General features: G+C 29.2%; 1 protein-coding gene across 4 annotated transcripts in view; it reads left to right on the top strand.

The window, feature by feature from the left end:
* Ppn (proteoglycan-like sulfated glycoprotein papilin) overlaps positions 1-19422 on the top strand; it is a 46935-nt gene extending 27513 nt beyond the window's left edge. Inside the window, exons 6-41 of one of the 4 annotated variants that reach the window (XM_089215949.1) lie at positions 13-163; positions 671-794; positions 1061-1141; positions 1215-1387; positions 1793-1928; positions 2792-2985; positions 3251-3397; positions 4134-4313; positions 4382-4552; positions 4633-4815; positions 4894-5035; positions 5123-5241; positions 5355-6228; positions 6315-6449; positions 6556-6799; positions 6910-7085; positions 8295-8468; positions 8660-8812; positions 9034-9258; positions 9324-9500; positions 9570-9746; positions 9822-9998; positions 10067-10246; positions 10483-10677; positions 11170-11382; positions 11448-11618; positions 11742-12001; positions 12089-12224; positions 12292-12585; positions 12908-13102; positions 13467-13594; positions 14015-14165; positions 15102-15581; positions 17235-17390; positions 17552-17662; positions 18285-19422. In XM_089215949.1, coding sequence (XP_089072075.1) covers positions 13-163; positions 671-794; positions 1061-1141; positions 1215-1387; positions 1793-1928; positions 2792-2985; positions 3251-3397; positions 4134-4313; positions 4382-4552; positions 4633-4815; positions 4894-5035; positions 5123-5241; positions 5355-6228; positions 6315-6449; positions 6556-6799; positions 6910-7085; positions 8295-8468; positions 8660-8812; positions 9034-9258; positions 9324-9500; positions 9570-9746; positions 9822-9998; positions 10067-10246; positions 10483-10677; positions 11170-11382; positions 11448-11618; positions 11742-12001; positions 12089-12224; positions 12292-12585; positions 12908-13102; positions 13467-13594; positions 14015-14165; positions 15102-15581; positions 17235-17390; positions 17552-17662; positions 18285-18520 — 7219 coding nt within the window. In that variant the 3' untranslated portion in view covers positions 18521-19422. Of the gene's footprint in view, positions 1-12; positions 164-670; positions 795-1060; positions 1142-1214; positions 1388-1792; positions 1929-2791; positions 2986-3250; positions 3398-4133; positions 4314-4381; positions 4553-4632; positions 4816-4893; positions 5036-5122; positions 5242-5354; positions 6229-6314; positions 6450-6555; positions 6800-6909; positions 7086-8294; positions 8469-8659; positions 8813-9033; positions 9259-9323; positions 9501-9569; positions 9747-9821; positions 9999-10066; positions 10247-10482; positions 10678-10911; positions 11089-11169; positions 11383-11447; positions 11619-11741; positions 12002-12088; positions 12225-12291; positions 12586-12907; positions 13103-13466; positions 13595-14014; positions 14166-15101; positions 15582-17234; positions 17391-17551; positions 17663-18284 lie in introns of all 4 variants that reach the window. The other 3 variants (XM_089215930.1, XM_089215943.1, XM_089215936.1) reach the window with 3 other exon arrangements.
* Positions 19423-20651: the final 1229 nt, after the last annotated feature.

Consider the following 20651-nt stretch of genomic DNA (forward strand, 5'->3'; position numbering starts at 1 on the left):
TTATTTACACAGATGGGTTCCCTACACCAAAGCACCAAACAAATGTGAACTGAATTGTATGCCGAAAGGGGAACGATTTTATTACAGACATAGAAATAAAGTAATCGACGGTACAACGTGTGATGAAGAAAAATTGGACGTTTGCGTCGATGGAAAATGTTTGGTAATTTCATTATGCTTATTTTCACCACCAATAAAAATATGTTTTATGCTATAACTATGTTTAAAACGTATCTTGTATATGTCACCTCACTGTCATGAATTTCCTAGTTGAATATATCATTCATTATTACCCTATTAATTAAATTTAAAATTTGTACTCTTGTTAATATGTTTATACCTACTGTCGTAGGTAGTCTATATTGCTTACCTATCGAATATTTGTATTTTATGTTTCAAGATATCAGACACTGTTTTACTATTTAATTGTTAGATTTTACTTTTAATCAAATAACACAATATCGTTTACGTTTTAATATTATTTTAATCTAAAAGTTCTAATTATATGAATTAATAGATATATCAATGTTTTAGCTATTTTAGCTAGATACACATACTAAGCTTGCACAACCAAATGCTAATATCATACATTTTAATCTGCTCCGAAATTAATTATTGTGATAATAATGTAAAATACGTATAATGTGGATTAAATAAATATGAATTTCAGCCGGTTGGTTGTGATAATTTATTGGGTTCACCGGTAAGAGAAGATCGTTGTCGTAACTGTGGAGGAGATGGATCCAACTGCAACACTGTCCAAGGAATTTTGGACATGAATGATTTACAGTACGGTACGTAGCTATATAAATATTAATAATATTATGTTTTCTAACAATGTTATAATTTTATTATAATATTTATGGTTTTCGAACAAACATTCCGCACAATACTGTTTACAAAGAATGTTTTGCGTATAAGATTTAAAGTGATTTGTAGTATTTGTACACTATACTTACGTAAAATTTAAATATGCTTGAAAAATATTATTTGTATCAATTATATTATTTTTGTATATATATTATTATTTTAAATAATAATTTTTTTTTTTTTTTTTTAGGGTATACGGATATACTTCTGATTCCGGCAGGTGCTACTAACATAAGAGTAAGGGAAATTCAGCCGTCTAATAATTATTTAGGTAACTTACAGTTTTAAAACAATTTCTCTTATTTTTTATATAACATTTTATAATATCAATATTATATTTAAAGCAATTAGAAACATTTCTGGACACTATTACCTGAATGGTAATTGGAAGATCGATTATCCTAGAAGTTTGAAAATCTGCAATTCCGTTTTTCATTATGAGAGGAAAAAGCGAGCACTTTACACACCAGAAATAATTACAGCTTTAGGACCAATTTCAGAAGCCATTTATATTGTGGTAAGTTGATTTAACAATTATTTTTCAATTTTATGTTTACTTACTAAAAACGTTATAATAATTATGAATGGTTTTTGTATTCATTCGGTATATTTTAATTGTTAATTAAATTGCATATCGTGTTAAAATTTATATTTCTCTACGGTTATGATTTATGGATTTATTTTTCACTAATTAAGTATTCATATATTTTTTTCAACCACTAACTATGTGAGAAATAATGATTTATCACAAGTCTTTAAGCTAGTATGTTCATAAACTTGACACCAATTAGTTTTAATTAACTTTTTCTTTGATAAAAATAAAACCATTCAATTAATCAAAAATTAGTATATGCTTACCCAGTTTTTTAAAGTAAAAAAATAAAAATATTTTTAACAATATTTGTATTACAAATCACACTAGTTACTGTATCAAGAAGCTAACCCAGGAATCGAATATGAATATAGCATTCCAACTAGTGCTGCAAAACTAACATTATCTAAAGGATACGGTTGGATATATAACGAGTTCACTGAATGCAATACGACTTGCGGCGGAGGTAATAATAACAGTCAATATTTTTTGTTTGCAAAACAAATTTTAATTAGATATACGTAGTTCAGTTACTTGTTAAATAAATAACATCTTATACAATGCATACTACATTGGTATAATCAATTTTACTTGTCAATATATTTTATTAAAATAATGTAATTAACTGAAAACAACATATTATTTTTTTAACTATAAATTCTACAAATTTTTATTCTAGATATTAATTTATAACAAACAATGATAACTTTTGTATATTTATCTAGGCTTTTTAATTTTTAAGAATAGAAGAGGAACTAGTATTAAATGGATTTTTTTTTATAAATCACAATCAGATTTTTTGTATTATAAAAAATATTTGCGAATAGGTTTTTTATTATTATTTAAAAAATATATATATTGAAAAGACTCATTTTTACTAACATTTTTGACTCCGTTTTTACTAAGGTAACTATTTTACTTTCGAAAATTAGAATTATTCTGTTTAAGATTTATTTAATTAGCGATCAAATATTTAGAAAAGTATTTTAAATTTTAAATTTTAGTCGTTAAATTCTAAATCCTATTATTATATTAAAAATGTAAAAAATCTTGGAGTTTAATATTTTTTTTATGTTTCGTAAATTACCTATACTGGGTAATATGACTAGACTGTTAAACAAATATAAAAATATTTGTAATAGAAATTTTTTAATTAGACCCGTTATATCTTATACCTATAATAGTGAAAATTGTCTTTGAAAAATGTAATGCTAATATTAAGTCGGTATTACTACTAGTTTGTTACTAGCTTTTATTATTATTACCAAACTAAAAAATAAAGTTAATGAAAAAAAGCCATTAGATTTTATTTATATTTTTTTCTTGAAGGTACAAGAACTCGAAATGTTTGGTGTGCTCAAAAGAATGACTCAATGCCAGTACCCACAGAACTTTGCGACCCAGGTTTGGAACCAATAAGATCACAATCATGTTCAATGGACCCGTGTCCACCGAAATGGGCTCCAGCTAATTGGACATCGTGTACACACAAGTGTGGAACAAATGGAACACAAACTAGAGAAGTATACAATTTAAATTAATAAAAAATAATTTGACGAATAATAATTTTGAATCTTTGTCTTTTATTACACTCTAATTAAAAACATTTAAATAATGATACAAAATTAAAATAAATAATTATAGTTACATAAAACAACATTTTTTTGCTATTATTAACTAAGTTCGATACCTACTAATAAAATTTTGATTCAGAAACACTTTGGATTGTTTTAAAATCAATCGATATTCATATTTTATGTGCATTACAAAAAACGTATGTGGTTTTAGATTGGATGTGTGCGAAGAATCAATGGTATCGATGTTCCCACAGATAGTAACTATTGTGAACAGTATGATGGAGTTAAACCAGCCACTGTACAACCATGCAATGTGGGGCTAGAATGCCCATTATGGCACACTGATCCTTGGAAACCTGTAAGCAAAAGATTTGTTTAGCACAATATTAAATAGTTATATTATTTACAAATTATATTTATTAAGTATTTTATATATTATTTGGTTTAATATAAAATATAAAACTTTTAATTTTACTTTTAATATTCAATTTTTGGAGATAATTAAAGTTATATTATTATTACAGATTACCTTTATATAAATATAGTAAATTGTATAACATTGGTATAGTGGCTTTTTATTTGTTTTGAAAAAAAAATGAAGACTAGTTCAAGTAATTTGAATGTTTTTCTAGAATAATTTACATAAGTTTCTTTATATTTTTGTCCTTATCTTTTAATTGGAACTCGATAGCAGACAATTTGGACGTATCTTAAATAAAATGATACCACTGAAACAGAAAACATTAATTTAGATAATTTTTAATCGCTTTGAGAAGTCAAATATATCATGAAAATAAATAATTAACATAAAATATAATATAATTATATTTTATACAAATTATTATGTATAATTTTCTATGTATTATAACTATCTTAACTTTGAATACAGTTTTAATAAAAATAATCTTTATTAATTCAAAATGTAATTAACTGTAGGAATCTTGTAATATGTAATTGAAATATAACGATAAATGGTTAATATCACACACTAAAAAAATTGTTTTAATTTTTAGCTCATAATAAAAATATTTGTTTAAATATATAAATATATAAATATATAATTAGATTATTTTTTTATTTTTTTTTATCAACAGTGTAATCAACTATGTGGAGCAGGTAAACAAACCAGAAAAGTCAGTTGCTACAGAAAAGTGAATAAAAAAATTATCGTTTTAAGCGATGACGAATGCGATACGAAAAAACCAGAAACAGAAAAATCATGCCAGCTGCGTCCATGCGAAGGTGTCGATTGGGTGACGTCTGCATGGTCAGGAGTAAGAAAACAAATCATTTTTCATATATTTTATCAATGATAATTTAATATTTTACTAATTTAATTTAGTGTGGTGATTGTAATTTGGATTTCGAAACGAGACAAGTGATTTGTGCGAATGCTAAAGGAAAATTATATGATTCTAAATTTTGTAAGAAATCAAAATATCCAGAAATCATAAGAAATTGTACCCCTTCAGATGCATGCGAGTATCAGTGGTACGCCACTCAATGGAGTGAGGTATATTGAAATGTCTATTAAATTATTCTTATTTTGTTTGATATGATATATTTTATAATGTGATGTGAAAATATATCTAGTGTTCATCAAAATGCAGTACTGGAAAACAAATCAGAAAAGTGTTTTGTGGATCTTTAGTCGGTGAATCAATCAAAAAAGTTGATAATTCAAAATGTGATCCAAGCAAGAAATACGAAGATACTAAAAACTGTACTGGAAAAGAAATATGCAAAGGAGAATGGTTTTCAGGCCCTTGGACTGCAGTATGTTTAAGCAATTAATATCTAACATTTTTGTTTAATTATCTGTGGTACTAATTCATAAATTATTTGTATATATAGTGTTCTAAGCCTTGTGGTTCTGGAGAAAAGAGTAGAAAGGTATTTTGTATGGTCGGCAACTCCACTGTGGACGCTAGTCAGTGTAAACCTGAAACACTTTTATACTCTAGTGATGAATGTAATAAACAGCCTTGTGGTGAAGGTAAAAAGATTTTTTCTCCATATCAGTTTGCTCATCTATTATTAATTCTAATATAAAAGTATTACATTTTGCTCATTTTTTTTATAGATCAAATTATGCCTGTCGAGTCTAGGAAACCAATAACGGAAGAAGACACGCTCGAAGAAGAAGAATGTGAAGATGAAATGATAACTGTTACTCCATTTGCAATTGAACCTAATTATGAAGTAAATTTATTTCTATTATAATAGTATGGTTGTGAATTATAATATTTAAGAGGGGAGTAGTTTACTTTTAAAACCATATTTTTCACATGTTCTAATAAATTATTTTATTCTAGGCTACAACATCACCGTACACACAATCACCCGATGTCAATATGATTGATACAAATTCTAAAAATACAATGACATCTGAAGAATCAAATATATTTACTACAGATTCAATGAGCACCGAGAATGGAAATACTACTCCTTCAGAAATAAATGTAACATCTACAGAAAAAAAAACAACTATTACTACTACTTCCCCAATCAAACGCAAAAAGAGACAAGCTATTCCAGATGCTCAACTAAAATTTTCGAATGCTAAATCTACTATTGTTCCTAAGATTTCAAATGATTTATCAACTAATTTTGAGTCATCAACCATTATTTCAACAACAGATATGTCAACCACTGATATATCAACCACAGATATTTCAACAACGGATCCAACAACTATTGACACGCCAACAACTATTGACGTTTCTTCGACAATTGACTCCGTGACACCTGTTTTTCCAGCGTCACCGTCCACATCACCTGAACTAACAACAATTACATCTCAGACTGAAACTCTTCAAACTGAACCAATAACGAGTGATGGAAATATATCTTCTTCGGTGGATATTTCATCATCTACAGCTGATTCTAGTACCGAAAATAGTGAAAAGACCACTCCTATGGAGTTAACAACAGTGTCAATGTCTTCTATTGATACAGACAGCACTGTAGTATCTGATTCAATTACTGAAACAAGTACAGATGCAATGATTAGTACGGATATTACATCAACCATTAACTTATCATCAAGCACCGAACCATCTACGTCTCTTTCATCATCAGAAACAATCGCATCATCAACCGAGATATTAGTTAGCACTTCTGACTATACTAGCGAAACGTCTTTAGTTATGTCAACATTATCTTCAATGACTAATAAAACTAAAAAAAGTATAACGCTTAGTTAATTCATAGGGTTTAGAACTAAAAAAAAAAATTAATAATTCATTAAATATCTTTTATACATTTATTGATAGCGAATCCATTGATTGAGGCTTCAAAGAAGGGCAAACGTATATGTAAGAAGAAAAAGAAATTGGTTGGTTGTCAGACATCAGAATTTGGATGTTGTTTTGATGACAAAACACCTGCTAAAGGACCGTTTAGTGCTGGTACAACTAAAAAAGAAGACATATTTTATTTAAATATAATTTTTCTTTTAAATACCTAAATCTAGTCTAAAATTGTAATCAATGTTTTTGTTACAAATGTTACTAGGTTGTCCAGATGTACATACTTGCAAAGACACAGAATATAATTGTTGTTCAGATGGTGTGACTCCTGCAACTGGTCCTAAAAATGAAGGATGTCCTCCTTCAGTATGTAACGCTACTTTATATGGCTGTTGTTCAGATGGCTTTAGTATTTCACTAGGAAATGATTTCGAGGGATGTCCTGTTGAGGTAACCTTGCCTGTCTTGACAACGACATTGGCGCCTGATCTCGGATGCAAGAATACACAGTAATATTAATATATTTAACTATAAGAATTAGTCCTTATTTGTAATTGTATTAAAAATAATTATAATTATTAATCATTAATAACATAATAAACAATCATTTTTATATCAGATTTGGTTGTTGTCCAAATGGAATAACTCCTGCTACGGGACCAAGTTTTCAAGGATGTTATCAATGCGTTGAAGGTTCAGGAGAATGTGATTCATGTTTAGAAACGACATATGGTTGTTGTGCAGATAATGTAACAGCAGCTACAGGACCAAACATGGCTGGTTGCCAAGATAATTGTAAGTTTCAATATTAATGATCTTAAATTTTTTAAATAAAACGTGATGGAAATAAATCTTAAAGGATTATATAGGATTAATCGGTAACAAAGTAAAAATTGTGTATATATTTAGGACAAGGTTCTACTTAGAACTGTTGAAAATTTAAAAAATAAATTAATATTAAAATAAGTCTTAAGCCACATTAATTTATTTTTTTATGAGTGTTTAAAATACGTATAATATACTGATTTATACTCTAACGATCTACATTGCTTTAGAATGTATTATATATCAATAAAATATGTATCTTAGTACCTTGAAATATTTCACTCCAACTTAAATTATGATTTCTTTTACACATTAATATTTTAAAAATAGTTAGACCTATTTCAAGATATTTAAAGGAATTGAAAAAATTTTTTTAATAAACGTTGGTAAAAAATTTCTTTTGTTCAAAAATATTTAAAAATTGTAGTGATTTTAGTTTAAAAATTATTACAAAATTCGTCAAATTCGTCAAAATATTGGTACAAATTGATTTATAGTTAAAAATGGATTCAATTTTTAATTTCAATACCTTGCGTATAAAAATATAAGTGTTCCTCGTGATATTTTATTTTAATATCTATTTAAAAATGTTGAAAATACATATTATGCATATTTATTTTATAGATATTTGAAGTTTATGTATGACAAATCTGAAATGTTAACAAAAAATTATATTTCATTTTTTAACAATTTTTGTTTATTTAATTTTTTTTTCCAATTCAAAAAATGTTAATCGTAAGATCCTAAAAAATTTTACCATTATATATTCTATATAAAATTAAATTTTCAAATATTTAGAGTAAGTTTAAATTGCTGTAAAAAACTTTAACAGATCTGTAAATATATCTGTATTTCTATAGTAGTGATATATATTTTAACACATATTAAACATTAATAACTCCTACTAAACTTACTATATTGTATAATCCAATAAGGGTAACAGCTATAATGCTATATGGCCACGCTCAACTTTTATATTTATATTTTGAATTTTTATAAGAAAAGAAGTTAAAAATAAGAGGTCATTCAAATGCAATCTACCAGGTTGTTTAAGTTTTGATTTTGGCCTTTAGTTTCCCATCCTTGTATTTTACAATAAATATAATAAATTGTATTATTCATAATAGTAAAACAATTATTTAAAAAATATTCAAACTAACAACACATGTTATATTCCAGTGACAACTGATGAATTTATTTCCGTAACATCTACCTCAGAACAACCAACTGACTCATGTCAATTATCAGAGTTTGGATGCTGTCCTGATGGAGTGACATCCGCATCAGGGTTTAATCTTGAAGGATGTGTAGGAGTTGACTTCGATAATTGCACTTATAATGAAAATGATACAGGTAAATCTGACAATAAAAATCAAAATGAGTACTATAAATTATAATGTTTTACATTCTTAGTTAATACATTATAATTAAAATTGTTTAATTAAATAAATGTTAAAACTGTTTAACTTTGATATACTAATCAAATGGTTGAACAAAACAAAAAGTAATTGCAAATTTTACATCAATATCTGACTTATTTTTAGAATGTTTATCTGCATGTGCTAAAGAACAATTTGGATGTTGTGGCGATAATGTTACTGCTGCACATGGCCCAAATAAAGAAGGCTGCTGCTTATATTCCCAATATGGCTGTTGTCCAGACAATATAGTACCAGCTAATGGCCCTAGTCTGCAAGGTAAATTTAAAACTACTCGCACATTTCTTTGCTTGAATTATTCTATATAATATGTTGAATACCTAATTTTACATAGGTAGGTTCCTAAGTATAATCTGTAAATATTTAATTTACTATTTATAAAATAAGCATATCTTTTGCAGTTTTAATGTGATATGACTTGGTATACATAAAAAGAGCTGGCCATTCAACGATAATATTGAAAATTATTTTTATTTTAGGATGTGGATGTATTTATACTCCATTCGGATGTTGCCCGGATAATACTACAGCTGCTAGAGGACCAAATAACACTGGCTGTAGTTGCCAATACACTGAACACAAATGCTGTCCAGATAATTTCACACCAGCTTCAGGACCTCAGTACCAAGGTTGTCCGTGTCATACATATCAGTTTGGTTGCTGTCCTGATGGTATTACTAAAGCGATTGGTCCAAATTCACAAGGTACAATGCTGAAAGTATACATTCTTAAAAGATTTTTAATTCATTTATTTATTTTTCTGTCTTAGGGTGTGGCTGTGAATATACTCAATACGGATGTTGTGGTGATAAAAATACACCAGCTCTAGATGAAACTAAAAATTGTAGTTGCGAGGCATCTAAATATGGATGTTGCTTAGATGGAATAACTGAGTCTAAAGGAGAAAATTTCGAAGGATGTCAATCTAAACCTATTATACCTGGAGGTTACTATACAACTATAAATCATTGATAGATATTATATGAAATAATAATATTAATTATGAACCTTTTAGATAGATGCAAAGAGCCCAAAGACCGCGGTAGCTGTTCAGATTTCACTGTTAAATGGTTCTTTGATACTGAATATGGTGGTTGTTCAAGATTTTGGTATGGTGGATGTAATGGAAATAATAATCGCTTCAAAACGCAAGAAGAATGTAAAGATATATGTGTTGAACCATCTGGTCGAGGTACATAAATACATAACAATTTAATTCACAAAATTATTTCTTGAACTACTCAATTGGAAACATTTAATTTTATAGATGTATGTTACTTACCAAAAAGCGTCGGACCATGTGAAGGATATTACCCTACTTGGTACTACGATCAGGACCGAAAACAATGTGCGCAATTTGTTTATGGTGGATGCCTTGGTAATAATAACAAATTTCAAACACGTGAAGAATGTGAACATCTTTGTGTCATTCCTGATACTTTGGGTATAAAAATTAATAATTTAATATGTTGAATGTATATTTATTTATTTTTTATTTCGAACTATATACAGATCCTTGTGAGCAACAACTTACACCTGGTCCTTGTAAAGGTAACTTCTCACGTTGGTATTATGATAAATCAACACGTTCTTGTTCACAATTTACTTATGGTGGCTGTAAAGGAAATCAAAATAATTTCTTGAATAAAGAGTCATGCAATCATAAATGTATAAACCCACTCAAAACTCAAGGTAAGTTTAATACGTTTTAGATTTAAAATAATAGATACGTTTGTGATCCGATTTTTAGTAGAAATAGATAGTTTGATTTTGTAGTGCATGAGAGTAGATAAGCTTAATAAATAATACTATAATACTATAAATACCACATGTTATATGACATTAATTAATTGGAGAAAAAAAGAGAAACGAATATAGAATTTTTAGTGATTTATTGTCATAAATAAATACATCTAATTATTTTCTAGAAAAACTAGACGAAGATGTTTGCAAACTACCAAAGGACTCCGGTCCATGTGAGGGTACTATAATCTATTGGTATTATAACCATGAAAATATGAAATGTAGGAAATTCGTGTATGGAGGTTGTGGTGGAAACACTAATAGGTTTCATTCACAATCAGATTGCATAGCGAATTGTTATTCAGAGTTATTAATTAATGGTATATAAAAACCTATAGTCTGTAAATTACAAATGGACTTGGGTTGTATAAGTACTCTTTCAACTTATGAAGGCTCTAGCGCTGTTGATTTGTTCTAACAATGTTGGTTTTAATAGTTTAATATATTAATATATAGTAATATTGTGTCTAAATTGAATGTATTAATCAATGTTTAATTATTTAAACTTTGTTCGCTACTAACATAACATGCATGTGGGTTCGGTAAATATTTAGAAGAATGTTTGATGACTGTCGCTCGGGGTGATAAGAATTGTGATAAGAAGATCCCAAGGTGGTATTTTGATAATAACGAAAACGCATGTAAACCTTTCTATTATACTGGTTGTGGTGCCAATGCTAACAATTATGCGACGCAAGAGTCTTGCGAAAGCAAATGTCCACCGAAGAGAAGTAAGCCATTATAATGGTTAAATGTATAGTATTCATAATATTTTTCTGGAAAAATAATTCAAAAATTCATTAATATTTCAGAACTCGATACATGTAAATTACCTGCTCTTGTCGGTGAATGTCATGATTACGTAAATCGTTGGTACTTCAACTCTTTGGATGGGCGTTGTAGACAATTTTACTATGGTGGTTGTGGAGGAAATGAAAATAATTTCGAAACAGAATATCAATGTGAAAATAGATGTATCAATTCTGGTCGTACTACAACCCTGGCACCTCCTCAATTTTCAAAAGGTATGTTATCAAAATGAAAAAAGAAATTCCGTAAACAATGATTGGTTTTTTAATACAATATATAGACAAATGCTTCTTGAACCAAGACCGTGGAAATTGTAGCAATTTATCTTCCAAATATTTCTATGACAGACGAGACGGAGTTTGTAAACAATTTATGTATGGTGGTTGTGGAGGTAATGACAACCGTTTTGATTCTAAACAAGAATGTGAACAACAGTGTTTCGATGCACAAGGTAATTAAAATATATAACATTGTAGCTGGTAACATGAGTTTAGTAAAAACATGAAATCCTAAAAATAAAGTAGTAAGTATAGGTATGAACAATTAAAATATTATACCTAGTTTTCTTTTCTAGATCTATGTCAGTTGCCAAGAGTAGAAGGACCGTGTAGAGGAGATTTCAGACAATGGTATTATGATAAAAATAGTGATAGATGTTTCCAATTCCGATATGGTGGGTGTCAAGGAAATACTAATCGCTTTAATGACCGACAATCATGTGAAGCACGTTGTGTACAAAATGTCTTAACAACAGTTGCTTCACCAATAATACCTGCAACACGACCAAGCGATGTTTGTCTAATTCCACTTGATCCTGGTCCTTGCCTTCAAACCGTAATATAAACTTATTCAATACTTAAAATATCAATAAATATAAATAATTTTTAATATTTATATATAATATATATATAATTACTATAGGTTGATATGTGGTATTTCAAAACTTCCTCAAGACGATGTGAATCTTTTACTTATAGTGGTTGTGAAGGAAATGCTAATAAATTCCAATCGGTTGAAGAATGTGAAAGAATTTGTTACCCGTATATTGATCCAAATGGTAAATAAAAATGAAAACTAGCTTTCATTTTTGATGAAACATAATGAAACTTGTTTATGTTCGACAGCAAATACAATTGAACAGATAACAAACATTCCAAAACCAGATGATCCACAAATATCCACAGACATTTGTGAAGCAGGAAAATTGCGTTGTAAACAACTTTCTGAAGAAGCAACAAGATGTCCGTATGGACTTGAACAATGGGTTAATGCTGTTGGTTGTGAAGACTGTCGATGTTTTAATCCTTGCTTGCCAGGACCAGATCAAAAATCGGTTTGCCCTGCCGATTATCAATGTATAGTGGACGTAATTACGTCAGATAACGGAGACTCGAAATATAAGGCCACATGTAGACCCGGTAATAATATTTATAAAAACGAATGCAATTTCATTAACTTTAGTCAGTTTGACTTTAAATTTAATTAACTACCTTTAAAATACAAAATACAAATGTATAACTTACAGGTGTAAATATAAAAATGATACCTTCAGATCTAATCTTAAATCAATTAATATTCACTAGTGTTTTTGCTGAAAATCATTAATTGTTATAATATTTATAGTTAGAAATAGATCGAAAGACAAAATATGAAATCAAGTTCTATTTATCGTATTTGCAGTATTGAGATAATTATTTATTATTCTTTGTTTTTTTCAATACCTGTATATTTTGTTTGAAGTATTCAAGCCAGGAGAATGTCCTCAAGTTGCCATATACCAGAGCGACTGTGCTGAACAATGTAGAACAGACGCTGATTGTGTGGGAGACGACAAATGTTGCTATAATGGATGTGGTACTTTCTGCTTACGTCCACAGCCATCCATCTCAACAACAACAACACCTTCGACGACCACTGTGGTAACACAAGAAAAAGGTAAAATATTGGGACCTACTTATCAAAAGTATAAAATGGTTATGATAAATTTGTAATATGTAATTTAAATATATTTATTATTATTATACATAATATGAACAGTGGTGCACTCAGCGGAGCCTTAAGGCTTTCCTTTGGTACATTTTTTTAAAAAGATTAATGTCCAAAAGTTAATTTCAAAAATATTATTCTTTGGAATAATAAAACATAGTAAAAGGGAGGAGAACGAAAAATATATTAAACTCACACAAAAAAAAATGAGGGTGTGAGCCTTACTTTGAGAGACAAAAATAATGAGATCTAAAATATTATACATCTCTAATAAATTATTTTGATTTTTCTATATGTTTTTATGTTCCAACAGAATCACCTCCGCAAATCGTCACGGTCGATTCAAACGTAGAGGCCGATGAAGGTAACTTTGCCACTCTCAGGTGCATAGTCATCGGTACACCTACGCCAACGATCGTATGGCAGAAAAACACTACATTGGTAATGATACTTAAAAAATCAATTATCAATGTGAATCGAAACTATGTCTTACTGCAGTCAAATAGTAAACTATCATAATTAGTAACGTTCTTAAATTTCTAATAAGCCATTCACTTGTCATTACAGTTTGCGAGCACCAACAAATAGAAATTCCGGGAATTTATAACAAAATTTATCTATATTTTGTAAATCTTAAAATAAAATACTTCATACACCTTCCCAAACCCTTTAAAAAACCATTAGTCTTATGTGAATATTAGTGGTGGTGAGTAGTATTTACTACATGCAACGTAAAAAAATTATAAGACAAATTTTCGATTACTTTGAGAAGACCGACGAAAAACAAAACTATTACCGACGACAATTAGATACTAACAGATATTATCATTGAGCGTGTGTGTTTGTATACTCATATTCCAGATCGACGGATCGGGTGGTCATTACAAGCTGTTTGCCGACGGTACTCTACAAATCATTGGACTGTACAAATACGATTCTGGAGTATACATTTGCATGGCAAGCAACGGTATCGGTGAACCGATCAGAAAAGAGGTTTACTTAACAGTTAAAGGTACGAGATTTATTGTTTTCGTATATAATACATGCGCTTCATATTTTGGAATATTGCAGTACGCGTTTGCATTGGTAGACTATCTTTAATCGTATAATACCAGCTTTCATAATAATGTTATGTAGACAAGTTTTTTCTACTATACAGCACCGTGTCCTTTAAGTTAATGCAGGTGAGATATATAAGTATAAACGAGCTTGACGAAAATGTATGTCTTGCCAACAGCTACAACCCTAAAGGACATTACGCATGTTTAAATCATACCATTAGTATTACACGATGTACTAATCAGGTTTTTGTGAATTTGGATTACTACTTATCTAATATGTGAAAAACAATTTTAAGATTGAATTTTTTTGAAAAATATTTACACACTTTCATAACTACAGCTTTTTTCTAAATACACCAACCTGACATTTAATGTCTCTGTTAATATTAAGGTGCGACATAAAAAATTTAGTTTCAGCCGTTTTTAACAATTTAAATTCAACTCCAATGGTTTTAAAATGTATAATAGGTTACAATAATATCTGTGTAGCCACAGATTTTTTTTTTCAACATTATAATTTTGAAACGAATTATGGCATTTACCTAAATTTAAAGAATTAGCCGGATACAATAAAATATGCTGATATGGCATATTGGTGTCTCCTCATATTCGTGATGCTTGTAAAAAATAGAAGATGATCAAACGTATTACATAATGTTAATATTATAATATTATGAATTTAATACTTCCGGGTTCTCTGCATAACGCACTCATAATAATAATATAATAATACAATCCTACTACGCTTACTTTAATTTACACTCAATGTTTGCATGTGTTTTTGCACCGTTGGCTGGTGTTCTACTTCGTCTTCGTGTTCTTCTTGTTCTTCTACTTCTAATTCTACTTCCCGTACCCGTGTACTCGTCGTCCCCGCCGTTGTGCAGACCCATCCCCTCGACCCGCGAACGTTATCGGTGAGGAGAGCACGGCCGTCATCGTCGCCCTCAACAGCCCCACCGTGCTACAATGTTATGCGGTCGGCTGGCCGCGGCCAATCGTCACTTGGTGGCGTGCCGACCGGATGTTGCCGATGACGTCCGAAACGTACGAACAGCGGAACGACCATTCACTGTACATCCGGATGGTGACGATCAACGTACTTGGACCATACACGTGCCAGGTATACAACGGCATTGGCCGAGCGTCGTCGTGGAGCGTCACTCTCCAGGCTCACGGTACAGCCGTCAATCAACCTTATAACCCATACCTCGTGCCACCACCAAGACACCCAAGCACCGGTGACGTTATCCGACTCAAGCCGATCGTCGTCAGGCTCACCAGGCCACCGCCCATATACAGGACGGCCACGTCGCAACGCACCGATATCGAGACCACGCAGGCAACGCAGCAAAAGGTCTTTACTGGTAAGTGCCCCCCCCACCTGCGACTCCATTGCTGCCATCGTTTAAATTCCCTGCCATAGCGCTATGTTATATCCGTCCGCATATTTTGACCTACGAAACCACTACAATGTGTTTGCAACAACATTTTTCGTATAGAAAAGAAAATGATAAATCAGGTGATTAGTATTCATGCAGTGAGTAACAGTTTCACTTAAAAGTAGTTAACATAGAATTTATACCCTGTGACTTAAAATTTTAGATTAAAATGGGAAAGTCTATGGAAGATTTTTTTCAATGTACTATTTTGATGAGTAAACCTTTCTTCTACTACTCCAATTAACATGTTGACAGATATATTTAAGCTTCAAACAAATATAGTTTTTTCTTAAAAAAAAAAAAACAAATAAAAAACGTGTCAATAGTTAGGTAGTTGTCAATTAATAAAAATTATAATTTATTTCAATGTCACGTGCTCTTATCACCGGTCTACTTTATTTCGTCATAATTAAATATTCTTAGTAATATATTTTTTTTTGTTATATATATAAAACATTATAATATATACCTGTCTTTCAACAGGAAACTTTAAATAACTTTAAAACATTTTTGAAATAAAAAAATTAAATATAAGATATAAAACAATTGTTGAGATAGGAAAAAAGTAGGTTTATCTATTATATCTATAGTTGCTATTTGAATTTGTCTAATATAATTTGTGTTACTTACTATTTAAGTGAAACTACACGCTGTATATTATTACCATGGGTGCCCAAATATAGTTATGTATTTGTTTTTGAACCAGATCAATGTTGTGAAATATAATTTTTGGTACAGATGGTCATTACTCAGGTAAAACGATAAATTTTTTTCAATTGTGGATTTTTGGCACCATATAAAAATAAAACAAAATACACGAAAATCTTCTTTTGCATAATACTATACTACTTTATTAAATACGTACATATAGGTAATATTAAATTATTACCATTGCATTTGGTTTCCTTTTACTAATAACTGTGTTATATATTGGCGTAATGTAATATCGGTGTTATCTAACACATAATTGATTTAAAAATACTAAAATGTTGCTTTTAAATAACTAATATTAATTTTCTATTGTATTATTAGTCTAACAGATTGACACTATTCATAACAAATAAGTAATATATTTGGGTGGTACTTAGTTGAAATCAATATTATAAAATTGCGTATTCTATATGGATGTAAGAAAAACACTACACCTAACACAATTAATTTTCTTTGCTTTTGGTTAAGGGAAACATTAGATATTGCGTGGTACGTACATTATATCACTCAATATTATTTATCATAACTAATGAATTATTAGTTTCGAGAATATTTATAATTTGTTTGGGTTATTATATTCTAAAGTTTATGGGATTTGCTGTTATATAATAAAATAGTTATTAATTTGATTAGCTACATTTGGTATGTATTTTCATAATCATTTAGAACAATATGGGATACTTTATCATGTAATTATTAACTTTTTGAACATTTATTTTGAAGCTGACAGTCAGCTAACTCGGTGGTACCTACTAGAAATCAAAAATAATGTTCGTACAAACATCTCAGTTTAAATTTTTCTTTTTTGATTGGCTTAAAACTGATACCGTGTCGCAATGATTTTAATTGAATATTTTTCTGGCACAGTCCCTGTACGAGTTAATATATCTTTGCCTACTACAACGATCGCCGTCGGTTCGGATCTGACGATTCCTTGTTCAGTGGATGGTTATCCGATACCCACTGTGACCTGGTACAAAGACGGACAAATACTACGGAACAATGAACGGACTCAAGCGACTGGTAAGCGTGTGTACCTACTACAAATGGCGCCATTACGATTGTTTTAAATTATGCAAATCCGCATAATGAGTTTAATATACACTAATATACCTACCTACCTATATGACTATAGGTAGGTACATGACATTACGCTTGAACGTGATTTTTTTTTCTTCTCTTAGAAAACAAGTTGGTCGTCGTCCGCACAAATGCTTCGGATTCGGGTTCTTATAAATGTGAAGCATACAACTCGTACAGCTCCGACGAGAAAACCGTAAACATTACAATAGAAGGTGCGTTCATTATAATATTATATAAAAGCAGCATAGTACATAATGACACGTAATAATAATAATATATTTGCAAACTTTTTTAAAAAAAAAAAAACGCTTAACAGTGGAGCAGGATAGGAGGGAAGTTGTTTAATTGTCTCTATATGATAATATGGAATGCTGTAATGAAATTTATAGATATAGATAAATATTTTTCCCCAAATTCCTTAATTTATCGCGGTAGACGAGAATTTTAACTCGCAGTTTACAAAGTTAATTCTGAACTTCGTCAAGAAATTAATACCTAATGATAATAAATTACATTATTATAATATTGGAAAAAATGATTTTACGGTGGATATTTGTTGCATATTTGTCTTTCAACGGCGCGGCGTAGAGATTGTAAATTTTAAGAGGTTCTACGTATTTACGATATATGTTTAGTAAAAATTATAACGTATTTCAATTTATTCATTACATATTATGTAACGAATAATAACCAATTTTGGTTATTTCGATCACGATATTCCACGATGTCGCGGAGAATGAGGCTTTAGCACAATAATGATATAATATCATAATATCAAATAATTAAAAAGAATAGTGCTTTTGTTTTAAGCCTTTGTTTTCCTTTGTGCTTCAGGCTTATACATTCATCCAAACTGTACGGACAGTCGGTTCTTCGCGAATTGTTCACTGATTGTGAAGGGATCCTACTGTAATCATCCGTACTACAAGAAGTTCTGCTGTGAGTCGTGCACGCGAGCCGGTCTGCTGCCAAACAACGATTATCAGACCAACTTCCCGTACATCAGCAATACAATCAGACGGTTCAGAAGAGATCTAGTCAACAAACTCCAGAGTTTGAACTTATTCTGAGTGGAATGCAACGGCTGATCGCGTTGCATTTTAGTCATGAATTCATGATTTAAAAAATTATTATACATTATAAGATTTAAAAACAAAAACAGAATAATACAAATTTAGATAATATCGCTACACTTTATATATTATTTGTTCGTGTCACATAATAATTGTATTATTGCTATCATTATCTTATTATTATTATTATTACTATAACTATCATCATTATTATACTATTACTATTATTTTTTTTTATTATTATTATTATTATTACTATTATAATTATCACAAACCAGAATTTTATTCGTTCCAAATGACAGATGCCTTCAAAGGTTTCTTCGTAGGAAATCAAATATTTTTCAAAATTATGCATAGTCATTCCACGTAATATTATATTATTATACTTCATTATATATATTATAGTTTTAATAGACCATATTATTTCAATTTAAAAATTAATTTTTAAATATATATTTTTTTTTGTTTTGCCAATATCTAATAATCAGTTATATATATATATTTAATCAGTTCCTAATAATAGTTACTCGTTATTGGGAAAAGTAGTTAATTATTGCTTTATGTACTTTAGATAGTTGAAATTATCAGTTAAATATATGATAACTATAATAAAGTATATAATATTTTCTTTTAAACGTATAACATTTCCTTTTCGATACTGTATTAAATATTATTTATCTGTATGTTGGTTATATTTATAAATAACATTACCTATTTTAAGTTAACTGCATTATTAAAATTTAAGAGAATAATTTCATTTTATTTTCCAATTATAAAGCGTCTATTAACATTTAAGTTTTTGTGTTCAGGTTTATATAAGTTACCTTTAAGAGATACTAATTTTATATTTTGTGGCCATTAAACTGTGCTTTAAAATACAAAAAATGATAGACTTTTCACATATCCTTGTATTTTTTTCATGAATTTATTTATTTATCTTATATTGGTTATAACAACTCTGATTATTATAACTTAAGCATTCGCAGTATACAGGAATGGGTAAGACAATAATAAAAAAAAAATAGAGACAAGTGAGTATCACTCTGCTGTACGCCAGCTGTACTATAAGTGTCGAGACTATAATCAGAAGGATGTGTTGAATTTGAATTAAATTTATCATTTTATATTAAGAATCATTGTGATCGAAGATGACCTATCACTTATCAGCCTAAGATATTTGATATTAAATTAATTTCATAAATCACACAAATTTACACAATACTCAAGATCAGTCAAAAAAATTGATTGTATTATATTATCATAAATTATCATTTTTTCATAACAAATATTTATAATTATTATTATTATTATTGTTATTATTATTATTATTATTAATTATCAGAACTTTAAACTTTTAAAGATTGTACTAAACAATTATTATAGTTAAACGAACGATGAGAATATTAAGTTTATGATATGAATACCTTAAAATAGGTTTTAATATTTTGAAAGTTGTTCTATGTTTATAATATACTGATGTACGTGATACCAAAAAGTTTCAAGTCCCTGCAACGAATTTTGAATTATAAAAAAAATCTAAGATCGTTGTCTTATCCAACTCTTATAAGTATTAAATACCATTATAATTTGAAATGTGTGTCTATAAGAAAAAATATGCTTGTATTATGCCTACATTTTTTAAGGTACCATTTGGTTTTTAATGTAACCACTGCAATTTAACGATTGGTATACCTTAATTAAATTTTTTAACTAATTATTTGATAGATTATAAATTAGAATTAGGTCTCAAAACATATTTTTAATATTATTATTATTATTTTAGGTATTTATCAACTGGGTGTAGTTTTAGAAGTTTAGCTTTTACTTTTCGAATGGGTAAAACAAGTGTTGCGAGAATTGTAGTGGAGACATGCGAGGCTATTTGGGACAAATTGTCGGCAGTTTATATACCGGAACCAACGGTTGATGACTGGAAAACGAATGCAAAAGATTTTTTTACTAAATGGAACTTTCCTAATTGCCTCGGAAGTATAGATGGCAAACATATACGAATCGATCAACCACAACATTCTGGTTCGATGTATTATAATTACAAACATTTTTTTTCAATAAATTTATTGGCAATTTCTGACGCTAATTATAAGTTTATAGCAGTGGACATAGGTGC

The sequence above is a fragment of the Diuraphis noxia genome, unplaced genomic scaffold (assembly GCF_037042655.1).
Source record: "Diuraphis noxia isolate RWA-SAM2 unplaced genomic scaffold, SU_Dnox_SAM2 contig0001, whole genome shotgun sequence".
Classification (NCBI taxonomy): domain Eukaryota; kingdom Metazoa; phylum Arthropoda; class Insecta; order Hemiptera; family Aphididae; genus Diuraphis; species Diuraphis noxia.